Source organism: Equus caballus, chromosome 9, assembly GCF_041296265.1.
Source record: "Equus caballus isolate H_3958 breed thoroughbred chromosome 9, TB-T2T, whole genome shotgun sequence".
Taxonomy (NCBI): domain Eukaryota; kingdom Metazoa; phylum Chordata; class Mammalia; order Perissodactyla; family Equidae; genus Equus; species Equus caballus.
In genome coordinates this window covers 81,043,740-81,063,643 of record NC_091692.1, presented here as the reverse complement: position 1 = coordinate 81,063,643, position 19,904 = coordinate 81,043,740, and the positions used below count along the sequence as shown (strand labels likewise).

Genomic DNA, 19,904 nt, shown 5'->3' with positions numbered 1-19,904 from the left:
TAGTTCTATAACAAATAGCTTTTGTTTCTGTTTCACTAGACTCCTTTCACATTGCGATCATTCAGCACGTTGTCTATTTCAAAGTTGTCAGGTAATCGCTGTAATCTTAGAGAAGCCATTTTCTGTACTTCTGTAACCGTAGCTAACATTCATACATACAGACACAGTTCTTAGGTATGATTATATTTTAGAACTTGAGGTATTATTATTAGAGTTAATTTACAGATGAGGAAAGTAAGACCTGGAGAGGGGAATAATTTGCTCGAGATCGTCTGCGTGGGATAAGGCAGCGCTGGGTACAGAACCTGTGTTCTTAACTATAGTGCTCTGCCAGCTTGCTTTTAGCTCCTTTTCTGTTTTCTTTTGGTATTAACTTGTTTTGGTTAAGCTATCAGTACAAAGCTGTTAAGGATCAAAGTCAAAAACTGTCAAAGGCCAAGTGCTTTCTCCCCCTCCAGTCAAGGACTCGGCATTTTGCATTTGAACCCTGCAGGGCGGGAAACGGCAGGCAGGTGTCGGGAGGGGCGGGGAGGGGCCACCAGACCCCCGCCAGCCAATCAGAGCGGGCGGGAGCCTCCCCTCCCCCTCCGCCATCCACGCGCCAAAATTCCAAACGGGACCACGTCCGCTACCCGCCGTCTCCCTCCGCCGAGCTCCGCGAGCCGGAACTATGTAAGAAAAAGAAGTCAGCGTTCTCCCGCCCCTGTTCGCTCAGGTGCTCGACACTGGAGGTGCAGGTTCTCCTCAACTTCGGCCCGAAGTCCTTCCCTCTACAGATGGAAGGAAAGTTTCGAGCCTGCGAGTGTCGGGTGGCGGCGTGGGCGGGACATGCGGCGGAGGGATTCCGGGCGCGCGCGCTGCGGCCGCTGGCGCGGAGCTTGTGGCGCCAGAATTCGGAGCGCGGAAGAGCCTGAGCGGCTGCCGTCCCCAGCTCGGGCCCATCTCCCGCCGCGGACGGCCGGGCGAAGCGGCCAGAAGATGGTGGTCCTCCGCAGCAGCCTGGAGCTGCACAGCCACTCCGCCGCCTCAGCCACGGACTCCCTGGACCTGTCCAACGAGTTCCTCAGCCTGGAGCAGATCGGCCGGAGGCGGCTGCGCTCAGCGACCGCCGCTGGGCAGTCCGCCGTCACCGCGGCCGCCGCGGGCGTGAGTACCGGCCTGGGGCGGGCCCCTAGGGCCGGGCCTGGGGGACCCGTTGCCCGGGTGGGGCCTGGGGGGTGGGCGGCGCGGTTGGGGTGACAGTTGGGGGGAGGGGCTGGGAGGAACGGGATCGAGGACGAGGGAAAGCGCAGCTTCTTCCACCGGAGCCCCGAGGGGTGCGGGGCGGGTGAGGAGACGGGCTGCCTGGAAGAGGGCTGAGCCGTGCGTTCCTGCCGACTTGGACGCAGGGGGAAAGCGAAGCCCTCGGAGCCGGAGTGCAGTGGGAGGCCGGGCCTGGGGTTGGGGCTGCCCCGCCCCCCGCCTCCCTCCCCTCCCTCCGCCAGTCAGTCGCCCAGGCTCCCGCGCGAGGTCCCCATCAATCGAGTGTCACACGCTTTTACAGACTGTATGCGAGATGAATCTTTTCGGGGCCACGGGAATAGAGATTGTAATTCAGGTTCCCCGCCCTTCCTTTACGATCCGGAGAGGTTCGGGAATAAGAGCACAGTGCATAATACCAGGTTGCACAAGGTGAGGGATGGGGACCGACGTGAAGCCCCGTGTCAGCTCCACGAGGGTGGATAGTTAGGGTATCGGCGTTACAGAGGAAGAAGCGGACTCAAGAAGGTAGTCAGTCCGTGGTCGATCTGAAATCGGAGCCTGGATTCTCTGCCCCCAGAACCTTTCCCTTCCTGTTACATCCTGCTGCAGTTATAAACAGTGTCTGTAGGGGAAGTTTCCGAGGGGCTGGAACAGTCAAGTCCTCTCGAAAGAAGGGCTTCTCCGTCTAGGTCTGAAGTCCAGATGGGATTTGCGATTGGCCGAGTTAAGGCTGAGGGAGAGTCCCTCCACCTCCCCACCCCAGCTGCTGGGAGAGGCACGGATGGAGGGGGCAGTGTTAACAATGGGTTGGAGAAGTTGAGGAAGCAGCCCCGTTCAAGTGAAGGCAGCAGGAAGCAGTATAGTTGTGTTGGAGGGAGGCTGGGGATGGGGGTGGGAAAAATAGGACCAGAGAGGGAGGGTTAGGAACTGGGAAGTCAGAATGAGAGACCAGGGGGAGGGATGGCAGAGTGACAAAACATAGTGAAGGGAGGGATCCCTGTAGGAAATTTGCTGTCGGTATCTGTTGTAGATGCCCCATCCTAGTCGCTCCTCTACTGAAGGGAGTGAAAGAGTCTGTTCAGTCTCTGACATGGTGCTTCTGCATTGAAAAAACAAATTCCTGACTTGCAAGAGCTGTTTCTCAGTCACATGCACAAGTTGGTAGACATCTCGGGGGGCCAGACACTTCTGCACTGAACTCGGGTCACTTGACTTACTAGCTCATGTTCAGAAAAGCTAATTATTTCGGTGAATATTCGTTGACTGTTTATCATCTTCAGGAACGATGCTAGGTCCTGTGACTGTAATGATGTACTGAATACTGCTTAAGTAACCGGCACTTAAAACAACTGTTAGGTTTTTTTGTCTCAGCTTGCCAAGCATCAGCAGGTTTCTACATTTGTTAAAAGGGGTGATACCCACCACGTGGGTAGTGAGGATTAAATGTGTTCATGCGTGTAAGGAGATTACCTGAACGCTTGGCATGTAGTTAGAACTCAGTCATTGTCGGCTCTTAAGACCATGGTCAATTTTATTTAATGGCCTCTCCATCTTTCCATTTCTTCAGATCAGAAACCTTAGAGTCATCCTTGACTCCTCTCTCGTTTCATGTTAGCAAATTTTGTTCCCTTTACTTTCAAAATATATTCAGAATCTGACAAGTTCTTAGCTCCCCTCCATTGTTGCCATGCTGGTTCAAGCCATTATCTCTTGCCTGGATTATTAAAATAGATTCTTGACTGACCCCCCTGCCCCCCAGCAGTCAGTTCTCAATATAGCTTACAGAGTGATCTTTTTTAAAGTCAAAACAGTTGATTATTCCTCTGCTCAAAAATCCCTATCTAACAGTCAAAGTTTAAAAGTTTGGGAGCAGCCTTATGCCCTCCTAGCCCCTTCCCTTTATAATGACATCCTCTTGCATTCTTTCTTTTGCAAAACCTAGTCTATTCGAGCCTCCCTGGCCCAGCTGCTTCTGAATACCAGGGCCTTTACACTGCTCTACCCTCTGTTGGGCATACTCTTCCCCTGGATATCAGCATGACCTGTTCCTTTACCTTTTGCATTTTTTTTAATTAAAAACAAAAAAACCTCAGAAAAGAAACTTGTTTTTTACGTCAATTATGCATTTCAGAAACTTAACTCCTTGATCACCCTGATTGATTGGGTATTTCCTGGTCTCCTCAGCCATGTATTTATTGACAGTGTTTAATAACGTGTTCCAAGAATTTTACAAGTATTAACTCAGTCCTCATAACATTATGAGGTAGATGTGGTTACCTTTGTTTTGCAGATGAGAGAACTGAGGCACAGAGACTTAAATAACTTGTTCAAATTCACCTTTATATAAGCCACAGAACTGCGAGTACTACCTAGGAGAACCTAGGAATCCGTCTCTTTCAAGTCTGCTAAAATTCCACCTTTTCATTGATGGTGACCCTAACCACCCTATTTAACATTACAAACCACTCTGATTGACATGCCCTTTTACTCTGCTTCATGTTCCTATAGCACTTACCACCTTCTAACATATTCTATAATTTCCTACTTTTTAGATATTTTTCTCTCTCCCTAAATCAGAATGTAACTCCATAGGAATCTGGATTTTGACCTTTTGTTCAGCAGTGTATTCGCAGAACCTCAAACAGAACCTAGAGTATAATAGGTGCATAAGAAATATTTCTTATTGGTTGTCATTGCTCTAAAGGACCTTGGTCTAGCGGAGGAGACCTAACAGCAACGTACAGAGACTGTTTGCCATAAGTGTTGTGTCAGTGGTGTGTAGTGGTTGAGCAATTAACACTCCGCTGGATGTTGTACGGTGGAAAGAGTTTTTTTCCTAGGCCAGGCTTTCCAGTAGAGATTATACCTTTTTGAGACATAGTACTCCTCTCTTCTGTAAAGCCTCTAGACCAAATTATGGTCAGAGTGTTCCTTGGTGAACATGGGATTGGATCAAAAGAAATGGATAATCTTGAGGGGTAATGTATGTATTAGTGCTGACAAAGCCCACCAATACTAAAAATGAAACGTACGTTTGTGATTGGAATATTTTCTCATTTACGGACTTTATACATTCATTTGATTTAATTATAGCTTGTTTTTTACATCAGTTATGCATTTCAGAAACTTAACTCCTTGATCACCCTGATTGATTGGGTCTTTCCTAGTCTCCTCAGCCATGTATTTATTGACAGAGCATTTCTTAGGGTAGGTTACTTTTACAGATGGTTGAATTTATTCATGTTAGTTCGTTAACTTGAATTTTTCTTCATCTAATCTCAGAGGCTGACCTTATCTTCGAATTCTGAAGGTACCTACGGTCCTATCTATTTATTACCCACATTCTACTTTTACACTTTGAATATAGTCTCACTCAGCTGAGCTTAAGGCTGTGTTAGTTTTTTTTTTCCCTTTACTTTTATGGGTTCCCTGAATTTTTGTTTGTTTTTAATTTGTTTTTTTGCTTTTTAAACTTTTATTTTCATCCTACCATCCTTATGAGTTTGGATGCCCCTTCTGTGGTTTCTTTTTTCCTCTGAATCAGATTAGCCATTGTCTATTTCTGTGCTTTCACAGGTCTGAGGCTCTTTGATTCATTAAATTTAGAGTTGTTTCTCACGCTGAAGAGTCACTTAAGGATAGATAGTAGGGGGGGGGGTTTTGGGTGATGATTGTGCATTACTTTTGGGTTGTGTTTACATACATTTTTATTCTTCCGTATGTTGTTAGGTAAAATAAAACATGGTGTAGTATGTAGAAGGTACTATTTTGGGTTTTTTTTTAGTAGTATGTTTATTTAAAAGTCTGGAAAGATGTTCCAGACTCAACACTGACGTGTATGACATATGTGAGATTTTTAAAAACTTGAAGCATAACACAACACAGAAAAATGAAAAGTATACAGCTCAATGTATCACAAAGAATGGATAGGGAGATTTTGACATGTGGCAATAAATCTTGCTCCCTGGAGTTAGGTGACGTGGCTGCTCTGCATTTGAGAGAGTGTGCTTGGTTTTGTGTAATAATAGGTAGTCCATTTTTGTCAGTTTGTGTTAGACTGGCCCTTGATTTTAGGCTTAGAAGTTGCAACTTTTAGAACAGAGATCTGATGAGTTAGTGTTTAGGATGGATTATAGTCAACAAATCTGGAGTTTGGAAGACCAGTTAAAAGATTATAATGTTAATAGCTACCATTTATATAGCACTTGGTATGTGCCAGGCAAAGTACACACATGCACATACACACATGCATTTGCCCTATAAAGTAACTATTATTATTATATTCATTACAGATACGGAAACTAAGGCACAGAGAACTTATGTAATTTGGACAAGGTTACCCAGCTGTAAGTGACATGGCAAGAATCAATCCTAGGTAGTCTATCTTTAAGAGTTTGGGCTCTTAATAAGTACACTGTTATCACAATAGACCAAAGCAGAGAAAACTAGAGCATAAATATACTAGGAGGAATGGAGAGAAAAATACCAAATAATACTGCAAGGAGTTTGAGAGTTGTTCAGATACAGGGAGGGAAGGTGGTGTTGTTTCCAGCTAAATTGGTGAGCAACAGAACATTGAGAATGTGATGCCAGAGTTTGGTGAGAGGTTAGGACTATATGTCTTTAGGAGTCATCTTTGTAGAGGTGATAGTTGAATCCTTGAAGGTGAATAAAAAACATAGCAAAACAAAAATATTTAAGAAGGTCTGGAGCCATGGCTGTATTTTAAGGGTGAGAAGAGGATGAATTATGTAAAAAAGAATGTCATGTAAACCAGAGTCAAGGCATTTAAAGAAGGGAGTGATCAACTCCGTAGAAGTCAATGAGGTAGAGCAGAGGCCGTTGGCTTTAGCTATTGGGAGATAGCTTTAGATCTACTGAAAGAGCGGTAGAGGTAAAAATCAAATTGCTGGAGCTTGTGGAAGACATCAGTGGTGAGGAATTAAAGATGAAGCTGAGGAAGGATGTCACAACTGGATATACTAACATGTTTACCATTGTGCATTAAAATTTACTGCTGTTCAAGCTTTCAAGGAGGCCTAAGTCTGGATGAATACATTTCATAGCATTATTATAACTGTGATTTAAAAAATCCTGTTTAAACGTCATTTGTTGAATTGATATTTGAATTGACTCAACCAGCTGACCCCCTCCATGCATTTTTTTTGTTATGAATTTAAAGCTTTAATAAGCTTGTTTTTTTGTGGGAAAACAGCATATTAGAATATTTCTCTTATGCAATTGTGTCTACTTTGGGGAAAAAACTTTTGTTATTCTATTGTTGCATGCTCCCTGTACTAACTTACTGATTCTGCAAGATTATAACATACTTAAAAATCTAACGTATATTTTTTCCTCTTTTAAAACTTCACTTTTAAAAAACTATCAGTGCTCTCAATATTTAAGTAGATTTTAGCTAAAGAATAAATGAGAACACTACATCTACAGGTTTAGTTTTCAGATTAAGTATCTTTTCTCTTTGTTTTTTACTTCTTAGGAAATTTTTTTCTAGTAATACATATTGGAAAAATGTAAAAAAAAGAAAATGGAAGTCCCCATTTCTATCATCCAGTGTTAATTAACTGTTAACAGTTGGCATTTAACTTACCTCTAGAAAATTATTTTGATTAGCTATATATTAAACTGTGACTGATCTAGTAACGGTGCTGGTTTCCTTAGATAATTATATGTACACAAAATAATTCATCTAGAGGCATTTATAACACACAGAAATTGCAGATAACCTAAACGTAATACATTAAACAGGTTGTTAAATAGATTCATGTAATGATTGAAATACTATTCATTTAAAAAAAATTTTAGAACGATATTTAATGACATGGGAAAGTGTATTACTAAGAAAAAGTTACAAAATATAATAGTATTATGTATTATCCCAATTTAAAAATAGTACGAATATGTTTGCATGGGAAAAGAATGGTTTATGCACCAAAAGGTTATCTGGTTGTCTGTGGGTAGCTGGAATTAAGGGTGACAGTTTCATCTTTGTGCGTTACATTTTTTTCAATTATATTGGATGTGTATTGCTTTTATTTTTATATTGCTTTTATGTAAACTTTTTTGAAAGTTAATGATATTTTAAAATTCCCCAGTGTGTATTTCTATATAGCTGATTCCCCAAAAACCTGTTTTGTTTTTCTCTCCACTCTGTTAAGGAGAGTCTTTCTTAATGCCTAATGCTTATTTAGGAAGGATGAACTAAGCCGCTCACCATGCACATCAAAGATTCACTCATACCATTTATAAGATTAAATCTTCCAGGTTTCTCAGGGAATCTTTTCTTCTCAGTATTTAGCACCCCCTTCCTTCTCTTTTCTATGGAAACAAACCTTTTATTATTATCCCCGGGAATATAGTGACATTTACTTTTCCTTTTTTATTGTAATAAAATATAGATAACATAAAATTTACCATTTTAACCCTTTCTAAGTTTACAGTTCTGTAGTATTAAGTAAGTGCATTCACATTGTTCTGCAACCATCACCACCCTTCATATCCAGAGTTTTCATCTTCCAAAACTGAAACTCTGTGCCCAATAAACGCCAGCTCCTCGTTCTTCCTCCTCCCAGGCCCTGGCAACCACTGTTCTACTTTCTGTCTCTGAATGTTGCTACCCTAGGAGGCTCATTTAAGAGGAAACATACAATATTTGTCCTTTTGTAACTGACTTATTTCACTTAGCATAATATCTTCAAGGTTCATCCATGTTGTATCAGTATGTTAAAATTTCCTTTCTTTTTAAGGCTTAATAATATTTTGTTGTATGTACATTTTTTTTAATCCCTTCATCTGTCAGTGAACACTTGGATTGCTTCCACTTTTTGACTGTTGTGAATAATGCTGCTTTGAACATGAGTGTACAAATACCTGTTCAGGTCCTGCTTTCACTTCTTTTGAGTGTATACCCAGAAGTAGGATTGCTGGGTCATATGGTAATTCTGTGTTTAATTTTTTGAGGAATTGCCATATCGTGTTCCACAGTGGCCGTACCATTTTACATCCCACCAGCAGTGCTCACAGGTTCCACTTGCTTCACATCCTTGCCAACACTTACTTTCTTTTTTAGATAATAGCCATCCCAAGGAGTATGAGATGGCATCTCATTGTGGTTAGATTTGTATTTCCCTATGACTAGTTATGTTCAACATCTTTTCATGTGTTTACTGGCCACTTGTATATATTCTCTGGAGAAATGTCTGTTCAAGTCCTTTGCCCATTTTTAATTTTTTTTTGTTATAACATAGGAGTTCTTTATATTGTGAATATCAGTCCTTCGTCAGATATATGATTTGCAAATTTTTCACCTATTCTATGGATTTCTGTTTCACTCTGTTGATAGTGTCCTTTGCACAAAGTTTTTAATTTTGATCAAGTCTAACTTATCTATTTTTTTCTTTTGTTGTCTATGCTTTTGATGTCATAGCTAAGAAGTCATTGCCAAATCCAATGTCATGAAAGTTTTCCCCTATGTTTTCTTCTAAGAGTTCCTAAGGGTTTTTGTTTTTGTTTTTGAGGAAGATTAGCCCTGAGCTAACATCCGCCGTCAATCCTCCTCTTTTTGCTGAGGAAGACTGGCCCTGAGCTAACATCCATGCCCATCTTCCTCTACTTTATATGTGGGACGCCTGCCAAAGCATGGCTTGACAAGCAGTGTGTAGGTCCGCACCCGGGATCTGAACCAGCAAATTACGGGGCACCAAAGCAGAATGTGCGAACTTCAGCGCTGTGCCACTAGGCTGGCCCCCCACTAAGGGCTTTTTGTTTGTTTGTTTGAAGATTTTATTTTTCCTTTTTCTCCCCAAAGCCCCCCGGTACATAGTTTTATAGTTTTAGTTGTGGGTCCTTCTAATTGTGGCATGTGGGACGCCACCTCAACATGGCTTGATGAGCAGTGCCATGTCCTCGCCCAGGAGCCGAACGGGGGAAACCCTGGGCCGCCGAGTGGAGTGTGCAAACTTAACCGCTTGGCCATGAGGCTGGCCCCTGTTTGTTTTTTTTGAGGAAGATTAGCCCTGAGCTACCATCTGCCACCAATCCTCCTTTTCTTTTGCTGAGGAAGATTGTCCGTGAGCTACCATCCATGCCCATCTTCCTCTACTTTATATGTGGGACGCCTGCCACAGCTTAGTTTGATAAGAGGTGCGTAGGTACACACCTGGGATCTGAATCAGTGAACCCTGGGTTGCTGAAACAGAGCATGCGCACTTAACAGCTGCACCACAGGCCAGCCCCCCTAAGGTGTTTTTTTTTTTTTTTTAATTCTGTATTCTATACATTTCTAAGCTGCCATCTAAAATCTCCCCACCCCCACTGGTTTAAATAGTTACAATGGAGATCTATTTGTCATCTTTTAATGTTGATGTTAAAAAATAAAACTATTACATCAGACTTCTACAGGTCCACTGGTCTAAAAACCATAGTTATTTGATACCTGTCTTGGAACAGTAAAAAATAATACATGAACAAGCGCTTTTAGTGGTCAGAAATTTTACCTTCATCGTTTTTTTCCCCTTTTAATTTGCATTTCCAATTCATTTAATGTACAGCATTTTATCTTGATACATTTGTATGCTTGAAAGTCATTTATTAATTATCATTTCATACTTGTAAAACAAAATTTGACTTTTTTTCCATTTTTCTGTTATTGTAAGGCTCCAAGGAATAAAATTTTTATGTATTGAATTATCACAGTTATTAATATTCAATTGATCAAAACAGCGAAAGCATTACCTATTTTGATTCAAAATGATTAAACGTAGAAAGTAAGATTTCATTAGGATTTCATGTGGTTGAGTTCCCCTCCTCACTCAGTTAGTTCATGGATCTGTGGGTGAGTCTTACTTATTGCTGAAAACGTTTGGCATCAGTTCCATTGTTTTTATAAATGTAAGCACTGAGAACATTGTTCATATAAATAAGTAGATAGTAATGAAGGGAGTTTTGTTTAGCAGTGCCTCGCAATTTTTCTGGCTTTTATGCTGAAAATCACTTGCCAAAAATTATTTTTAATGGTCTTTTAGCTTGATTAGGTCTCCTTTCAATTTTCTTGAAAGCAAATAATTGGAAACCATCTAACAAAGGAAAGGATTTGTTGCCTATTTTGGTCAGTCTTTTTTTTTTGTGAGGAAGATTGTTGCTGAGCTAACACCTGAGCCCAGTCTTCCACTGTTTTGTATGTGGGGGATGCTGCCACAGCATGGCTTGATGAGCGGTGTGTAGGTCCACATCCAGGAGCCCCACTCACAAACCCCAGGCCACTGAAGTGGAGAACACAAACTTAACCACTACCCCATTGGGCCCGGTGCCAATTTCTTAACACCTACACTAGTGTTTTTCTTTCTTTGGTTTTAGGAAGTGTTTAATGCCTTGAGGCAGTCCACGATAGTAAGATCCAGAATGAGTGAGAGATATGACTTTGTTTTGTAAAATGAGAGAAAGGTAAATGAAAGAGGATGCCTTGTGTTAAGGTGCCTTCACAGGCAGATGAGTTTTAAGGAAAAGTACATATGAAAGTTGAGAATCTGGAAATAGATTCCCTTAATATTTGCCTTGGAAAGTCTTATGTTACACTACACTGATCTAAGATGTAGATGGTTGTTTTAAAGATAATATACCTGCCGGGGCTGGCCCCGTGGCCGAGTGGTTAAGTTCGCGCGCTCCGCTGCAGGCGACCCAGTGTTTCGTTGGTTCGAATCCTGGGCTCAGACACGGCACTGCTCATCAAACCACGCTGAGGCAGCGTCCCACATGCCACAACTAGAAGGACCCACAACGAAGAATATGCAACTATGTACCGGGGGGCTTTGGGGAGAAAAAGGAAAAAAATAAAATCTTTAAAAAAATAAATAAATAAATAAAAAAGTAATATACCTACCTAAAAGTGTTGATATTTTTTTCAAACATCCTTAAATGTAGGTACACTGATAAAAGTGGTAACAAATCATACACGTCACTTAATATTTTATGAAGTACTTGTTTAATTCTTACACAGATGCTTGTATAAATATCCTTATTTTACTTGTGAACCAATCAAATATTCTGCCCAAAACTAATGACAGAATGTCCTGATAAAACAATGAAATGACCGAATAAAGCCAGCCTAAGGTGGGGGGCACTGTTTCTAAAACACTGCCTGTTTTTCTAAAATTGTCAATCTTCAGAGTAGGAATGCATGAATTAGAGTTGATAGGTACTATTGCCTTCTCTTCTAGTGTAAAAGTATTCTTTATATGATTTCAGAGAGATGTGTATGAACTTTTGAATACTTTATGACAGAACCTCTGTAGCTCATAAAGCAGCCCACTGACTTAGAGAACCTCTGGTCTATTGAGCAAAAATAAAGTTACATGGAGTTTCTGTGGTTTTACAACAGATTAACTTACCTAAAGCCAGTCTCTGAATTCAGTTGTTTCATTATCTGGGTGAAATAGATAGTAATAACTCCTTTTTGTCATCCAAGCCAAAATTACAATTCTGATGGTCCAGTTATTTTAAGGTTGCTGCCAGTGGTTGCATGGCAGACAACGAATGGTGTGTGTATCTTTCTAATTTCTGTAGCCTTAAAATAAAGGTGTACTTACTGTTATGGACTATTACAACTTTTTATCACTAGTGGAAAACTAAACTCTCTAGACAACTTATTATGAAATAGAACTATTCATAATAGTTCATAAATAAATATATTAGCCATTTCATAGACGTTGCTAATATTTATCATAAAATGATTGTTTATTCTAAATATTAACTTTCGTAGCTCCCTAGAGAGATGCAAAATGATTCTGCACAAATAGCAGTTGTTACAAATTTATAATCAGAGAAAACTCCTAGGAGGAGTTTAACTTGGGAATTTTGACTAAAGAAAAACTTAGATGGCTTTCTTAATTTTTCTTAAAGGATGGGTCTTCAGTTAAGGAAGTTGAAACCTACCACCGGACACGTGCTTTAAGATCTTTGAGAAAAAATGCACAGAATTCTTCAGGTTCTAGTTTTGAAAAGAATATGGAAATAACGGAGAAACATGCTAATGGCAGGCATTTTACAAGGTAATACAAGATGGTTGAATGCTAATTTAAAATAGTTTTAAAGTAATAATTTAGAATTTGCATTTGATTTTTAAGTGTATTCTTGGCCAGTCATCAAGATTTCAGGGTTGTAAAATGTTATTTATTTAAGTGAAATTACCACAAATGAATATTATTGAATTAAAAATGTAATATGTACACAGTCGGATTTGTTTTTATTGTCCAAAGATGATGTTTTTGATGTGCGTGAATGCAGCTAACAACGTTGGTTGATACGGGATCAGGTCTCTTAAGTACTTGAGTATCTAAAGAGACTGTGACTGTAACTTTCTTATGATATGTGGTTCTGTTTCGTAGTCTGTCTAGAGCTTTTATTCAAAATAGTAGTTATATTTCTGATTGCTTGCTACCAAGTTTTTCATCAGTTCTGAGTCTCTCTTGAATTTCTCTGTGTTGGTGTGCTTATAAAGCAGTCTTCACGTAGAGGCAGAATGTGGGGTTTTTTTGACATGTCTAATGAGACTAGATGTTTTATACATATTTAAACTTTGTTTCCCAAGAAGCATGAGGTAGGTAGCATGAATTCCATTTGAATACTCCAGGAGTTAGTTTCAGTGAATTAAGTAGGTAGTTCATGCAAGTTGGGTTTGTTTGGTTCAGGACAGATTTAAATCTAAGTTTAATTAGCTCAAAACCTTCACTTTTTCCCCCACTTTGGTGGTCCTAACATAAATGGGAGGAAGTGCCAATTAGAATAAAATTTGTTTGATGAAATAATTGTTTTTACATTAATTCTTTTCATAAATTGCTCATGACTTAGAAGACTAGAACTCTCCTACTTTTTTTTATATGTTTACCAGATTTTTTTTTAATTTTGAGATTGGTACCTGAGCTAACATCTGTTACCAATCTTCTTCTTCTTTTTTTTTTCCCCCTTGGTTGTCTTCTCCTCACCAAAGCCTGCCAGTACATAGCTGTATATTCTAGTTGTAGGTCCTTCTGGTTGTGCTATGTGGGATGCCGCCTCAGCATGGCCTGGTGAATGGTGCCATGTCCACACCCACGAACCAAACCAGCAAAACCCTGGGCCACCGAAGCAGAGCACGCAAACTTAAGCACTCGGCTAGAAGGCCAGACCTGAGAACTCTCGTACTCTTAAACAGAATTTAGATTTTGATTTTGATTTTGTGTAGCAGGCTTTCCAGATAAGTGAGGTTATGCCCTTTTAAGTTTTGCATTAGTGTTTCTTTTTCAGTTACTTGGTCTTTTATTATATATTTTTAAATTTGCATCTTATTTCGTCCATTATTTATGGAGTGTTTACTGTTGTATTTCAGGGAATCCAAGATAACAGCAGTTGAAACGTACAAAATTATTTTATAAGATGGTAAAAAAGAAAAAGTAGTGAAAGTTAAACTACAACATGCCATCTCTTATAAGACATCCCAATTTCAGAAACATTAAAATGGGAGAAATGTACAACTTTTAGAATCAGTGAAATACAATTTAAGCTACCCCAGTATTTCTGAAACTTGAAGTCTTCTTGGGGTGGGGGGGGAGTGGGCCATGAATTCTCTGTGAGAATTTTGAAGTTTGTTTTATGATCTGAAGAAAAAAATAAATATTCTGGGTCATCTAAATTGCTACCCTACAGAGAACAGCCATAAAATTCCAGGCCCTACATTTGTTTTTACAACTAAATTGGCACCAAGTAATACTGCTTTAGTTATCTCAGGTTTGTGAGATAACAAAATCTGACCATAATACATAAATGACATGTCTGTTCTAAGAGAAAGCCACGTGATGTGATGTCATGACAAGCTGTTCAAATGAAGGTTTAGAGCACTTCAGATAAAGAGAAGTATGAATTGAATCATCACAATACGCAACAAACAGGATACATAACATACCAAACTCAAGAGAAATTGATAGCAGTCAGTACCACATTCACGCAGCAAATGGCTGTTTTGTTTCAGCAAAACCTCATGTTGTATTAATATTTTTGTTGGTGGTTGGTTTTATTGTATAAAACATAAATGAATTTATATCTAGTTTGGCTTATAGATAGACATAAAAGAATTAATGTTGGAAGTCCTGTAAGTTTTTACCTTTAGAAGGATGTGTACATTATTTCAAGTTTGTGAAACATTGTGCTGGGCTTTATGCTTGAAAAGTATTAAAGAAGTGTATTAAAATAAGTGCTTTTTAATCTGGATTTAAAGATGAGTGACTTGATATTTTTTAATTAGATTCCTTCTAAAATATATTCAATTCCTACCTTTTCAATTAATTATTTTTAAATAACTTTATTGAGATATAATTCACATATCATAAAATTCATAATTTTAAAGTGTAATTCAGTGGTCTTAGAATATTCACAATATTGTGCAACCATCACTACTATCTAATTTGAGAACATTTTCGTCACTCCAAAAAGAAACTGTTTTTTCTTTCATTTGGTACAATATTTTGAAGGTTCGTCTGTATTAGAATATCTTGCCAGCACTTCATTCTTTTTATTTTATTTCCAAATAAGATTCCATTGTGTGAATATATCACATTTTGTTCATCCACTTATTAGTTCATGGACATTTGGATTGTTTCTACCTTTTGGCTATTATAAATAATGCTATGAACATTGGTGTGCAAATTTTTGTGTGGACGTATGATTTTGATTTTTTTGGGTCTATACCTAGGAGTAGAATTGCTAGGTCAAATAGTAACTCTGTTTTAATGTTGAGGAAGTGCCAAACTTTGGTTCAAAGCAGCTGTACCCTTTTACATTCCCACCAGCAATGTGTGAGGGTTCCAGTTTCTCCACAGCCTCGCCTACACTTGTCATAGTCTCTCTTTTTGGTTTTAGCCATTTTAATTGGTGTGAAGTATTGCATTGTGGTTCTGATTTGCATTTCCGTGATGGTTAATAATGTTAAGTATCTTTTCATGTGCTTATTGGCCATTTGTATGTCTTCTGTGGAGAAGAATTCCTATCTTAAAAAAAAATCTCTGTATTCAGATCATTATTACAGGGACTATTTATTATTTTATATAATGATAACATCAGGATCTGTTTGTATAAGAATTATGTAAAGTGGCCTTTAATATTTTTGAATTCTGCTTTGTGTAGTTTTCCTGTTTCTTATTAGGGTGACCCTTTTTGCTGTTGCCAGTTTGCCTGACTGAAGTAATCTCTTTACTTCCTTCCTTCCTGTGTTTTCCCCCCACTTTGTTTTCAAGCTATTTGGGGCTCAAAAACAAGGGGACCAAGACTGTTAAACAGAAAGATTTGAGTAACTATGCCTTGAGGGCAAAATCTGTATTTCTTTGGTGCTAGGGTTCTTAACTAGAGTCCAGTAATCATGGTTTTCAGGGGGCACATGAAACTTCCAAAATAATGTTTAAACTTGTATGTGTATATGCAGTTTTCTAGGGAGAAGAGATCGATAGCTTTCATCAGATTTGCAGGTGTTAACAGAAGTCCAGCCACCTGTTTTTGTAAATGGAATACAGCCATGCCCATTCATTCTGTCTGTGACTGCTTTTCCACTTCAGTGTTAGAGTTGTGTGTGTAGTTGTAACACAGACTTTATGGCTCACAAGCCTAAAATATTTACTATCCACTTAAGAAAAAGTTTATCAACCCTTGCAAAGGGAAAAGGTGCCCCCACTTCCCCTACAGGCAAAAAAAAAAGAAAAACACTGCTTTAGTCATTGTGTCCCTACCATCTTAACAGAGGCCTGGTTTATAAAAGTGTGGACATACATGGTATATAGGCAGAGGCTCCTTTATGAGAAAAGTCTATGAGCCTGTGAACAAACTAGGCCTTCACCTGTAGATGGATTGCTCCAAGGGTTTTGATTTTGTTCTTGGTTCTTATCTGTGTTCCAAGAAAGGGAAGGAATTAGTGATGACTTACATTGTTATGAGGATGCATGAGTTAACTCTTCTGGATAAGATGGTTTCTTTTTATTTTAAAGTATCACATTTGAAATTTCACATGTAAAACCAGCCCAGTTGCAAATAGCCTGATACATGGGTTGCTTAATAGGTATAGCCTATCCAAGTATGGAAAATTAAATCCTTAAAAATAAGTTAATAAGACATAACTATTTTGTTTGCTCAGTGGAATTTTGGAAAAAGGTAAGGGTAGGGTACCTTTTTTTAAACCTTTCCGATTCAGTAGATTCTGTCTGCCAGTTTGTAGGTAGGACATCTGATTCATAAATGGGATTGTTTCTACGTGTACATGTTAATGCATGTCGTGTAAAGACTGTGGCCAGCAAATGTTCTTAGAAGGAAATTAACATGTCACTAAGGGACATTAGTTTTGTTTATAGTTATAAATTCCTCAATGATGTGGGACCATTATATCCCTATGGCATAAAACACATTGACTTGTTTTTGCTCAATGCTTAGTTCAATTATACCTAAACACTTAGGCTAAGGATTTCGTTTCCTGTTTAGGTAAGATACTTTCATTTGATTAATTCTGTTTAGGTTCTCAGACTGTTTAACTGTAACTTATATTATACAAGCAGAGATATTCTGAAGCTGTTTTTTAGGTTTTTAGGTAGCTACGAGTATTTACTCTCCAAACTGATTTAACTTTTTGTCATAGTTTGGAGTATTAGGAAATGTAGGATTTAAAATTATTTTGAATTATGTAATGTATTTTTCTCATATAGGCAGTTGGCCAGACAGCAGGCTGATAAAAAAAAAGAAGAGTGCAAAGAAGGTAAGTAATGTTAAAGGCCTTCCACATTTTAAAAACATGTAATTAATATTTTGTTTATAGGTGTATTGAGGTACATACAAGAAACTGTCCATATTTAAAGTGTACACATTTTTTGGTTTTGACATAAGTATATGCCATGAAGTCATCACCACAATAAGATAGTAAAGATAACCATCACCTCCCAGAATTTCCTCAGGCCCCTTTATAATGCCTCCTGGCTCCTTTTGCTTCTCTCCGTGGCCTCTACCCACTAAGATTCCTGAGCAACCACTGATCTCCTTTCTGTCACTATAGATTAGTTTCCGTTTTTCTGGAGTTTTCTATAAATCGAATTATACAGCATGCATTCTTTTTTGTCTGGCTTTTATTCAGCATAAATTACCTTGAGTATCATCCATGTTGTTGCTTTTTGTTACTGAGTAGTATTCCACTAAATGGATATACCACAATTTGTTTTGGTTTTTTTACAGCTTTATTGAAATATAATTGAAAGTTTAAGGTGTACAACAAATATTAATTTAATACACTTATATATTGCAAAATGATTACTACCATAGCTTTGGCTTACACCTTCATCATGTCACATAATTACCATTTGTTTTTTGTGGTGAGAACATTTAAGATCTATTCTCTTAGCAACTTTCAAGTGTATAATACACTATTATTACTTGTAATCACTATGCTGTACCTTAGGTCCCTAGAACTTACTTACAGCTGGAAATTTGTACCCTTTGGCCAACATCTCCCCTTTTCCCTCAAACCCCCATTCCTTGGTAACCAGTGTTCTATTCTCTATTTCTGTGAGTTCAGCTTTTCTAGATTTCACACGTAAGTGATATCATACTGTATTTGTCTTTCTCTGTCTGACTTATTTCACTTAGCATAATGCCCTCAAGGTCCATCCATGTTATTGCAAACGGTAAGATGTCATTCTTACAGCTGAATAATATTCTGCTGTGTGTATATTTCACATCTTCTTCATCACATTCATCCATTAATGGACACTTAGGTTGTTTCCCACAATTTGTTTATTCATCTTTTGATGGATGTTTGTGTTGTTTCCAGTTTGGGGTTATCACAGAACTGCTTTGAACAGTTGTGTACAAATCTTTGTATTATATATCTTCCCTTTTCTCTTGAGAGTGGAATTGCTGGATCATATGGTAAGTATATACTGTGTTTCTTGTAACATTATTTTTGTTTTCTAATATTTTTAAGAAAGGTAAGTTCGAGACACTAAAATTTTGTTATATGAAAGTGTAGCTATTTAATTGTTCATTTTAGAATTATTTCATAAATGCTGTTATTTCAAATCTTTTCATTATTTTTATGTACACATCTGTAAAGACAAAGTGATTCCAACTACTCGGTCATTGAGGACTAGGAACATTGTTCAGACTACAGAACACTTGCATGAAGAGAATGGTGATGTTGAAGTTCGCCGCAGTTGTAGGATTAGAAGTCGTTATAGTACTGTGAACCAGTCTGTGCTGTTTGACAAACTTATAACAAAGTAAGTAAAAATTATTTACATTGTAAGATGATTTATCTGGCAAAAACCTTTTGTTGAGGCGGGATCATAAATTTTGAATAGCGTGAATATTTAACGCATTCAGTTTGTGTAAAGTGTAACGGAGAATGATTGTTAGAGGACTTTGTAATGATTCTGTATACAGTATGTACCTAAATTCTTAGGAAAAAATTTTAAAAATATTTTTACACAAGTAAATCAATGCTATTTATAGAGATATTTAACACCCCAACACTCAAAGAGTACAATGGAAGAAAAATTGTTTTTAAAAATATACTACTCTTTTATAATTTTAGCTTATATTTATATCAATTTTTTTAAAGCACTGCTGAAGCTGTACTTCAAAAAATGGATGATATGAAGAAGATGCGTAGACAGCGAATGAGAGAACTTGAAGACTTGGGAGTATTTAATGAAACAGAAGAAGTAAATATGTTCTTCCATTAAGGGGATGGTTTAATCTCCAGTTTAACCTTTTCTTACGTACCTATCCATTTTTTGGTTAAATTATTCATTTTGTTCAGCATTTGTTTGATCAGTCACTAGTTATTGCTGGAGTTGTAAGCATTTATAGCTGAAAATATCTTCATAATTAAGCAAGATTGGAAGATCCTACTGTATTTTTATTTATAAATATACTAGATGTTTAATCACTTTTATTTAAACATTTTTAGGGGAATCTTAATATGTATACAAGAGGAAAACAAAAAGATATTCAAAGAACTGATGAGGAAACAACTGACAATCAAGAAGGCAGTGTGGGTTAGTTTTTTCTTTTCTGTCTTCTGGGTTTGAATTTCAGTACTTTTAATTTAGTAGGATATAGCCTTTTTATTCAGAAGCTGTGACATTTATGGTAGTTTGTGAGAGATCAGAGAATTGGTCATAATTTAAAAGAAAAAAGTGAAGACAAGGGAGAGCTTAGAAGGATAGTATGTTTTGTTTGGGAAACTACTTGAAATCAACAATTCTAAATCAAATAAAATTGGTTTGCTTGTGTAATACATTTACAGACAACACATATATATCTCTACATATTTTAGTTAAAAGGTAATTAAAATTAAGTTTTGCTATTCTGTTGAGGACTTAGTACTGTAATTTATTAGAACTTTTCTTGAGTGAAACCAGTTTTCTGAAATGCATTTTAAATGTTTGGTAAGGGTATTTTACATTATCATAAGTAGATTGATTTATGCTGCATGTAACTAACTCAGTGACAGCCAGAAGGGCTGGATAGAATGTCAAACTTAAGTTTAAAAGGCAAAAACTAAGTGTGTAGATACTCAAATTTGTCTAGAGGTTGCATTAACCTGGAAGCGTAAGTATAGTCACCTATATTAATGAAATTAGCAG

General features: G+C 38.0%; 1 protein-coding gene across 3 annotated transcripts in view; it reads left to right on the top strand.

The window, feature by feature from the left end:
• Nucleotides 1-595: 595 nt before the first annotated feature.
• Nucleotides 596-19,904, top strand: part of ATAD2 (ATPase family AAA domain containing 2) — a 66,557-nt gene continuing 47,248 nt past the window's right edge. Inside the window, exons 1-6 of one of the 3 annotated variants that reach the window (XM_023648918.2) lie at nucleotides 596-1,146; nucleotides 12,157-12,305; nucleotides 16,971-17,020; nucleotides 18,368-18,533; nucleotides 18,875-18,977; nucleotides 19,226-19,313. In XM_023648918.2, the coding sequence (XP_023504686.2) occupies nucleotides 829-1,146; nucleotides 12,157-12,305; nucleotides 16,971-17,020; nucleotides 18,368-18,533; nucleotides 18,875-18,977; nucleotides 19,226-19,313 (874 nt within the window). In that variant the 5' untranslated portion in view covers nucleotides 596-828. Of the gene's footprint in view, nucleotides 1,147-1,237; nucleotides 1,672-12,156; nucleotides 12,306-16,970; nucleotides 17,021-18,367; nucleotides 18,534-18,874; nucleotides 18,978-19,225; nucleotides 19,314-19,904 lie in introns of those variants that run through there. The other 2 variants (XM_023648919.2, XM_023648920.2) reach the window with 2 other exon arrangements.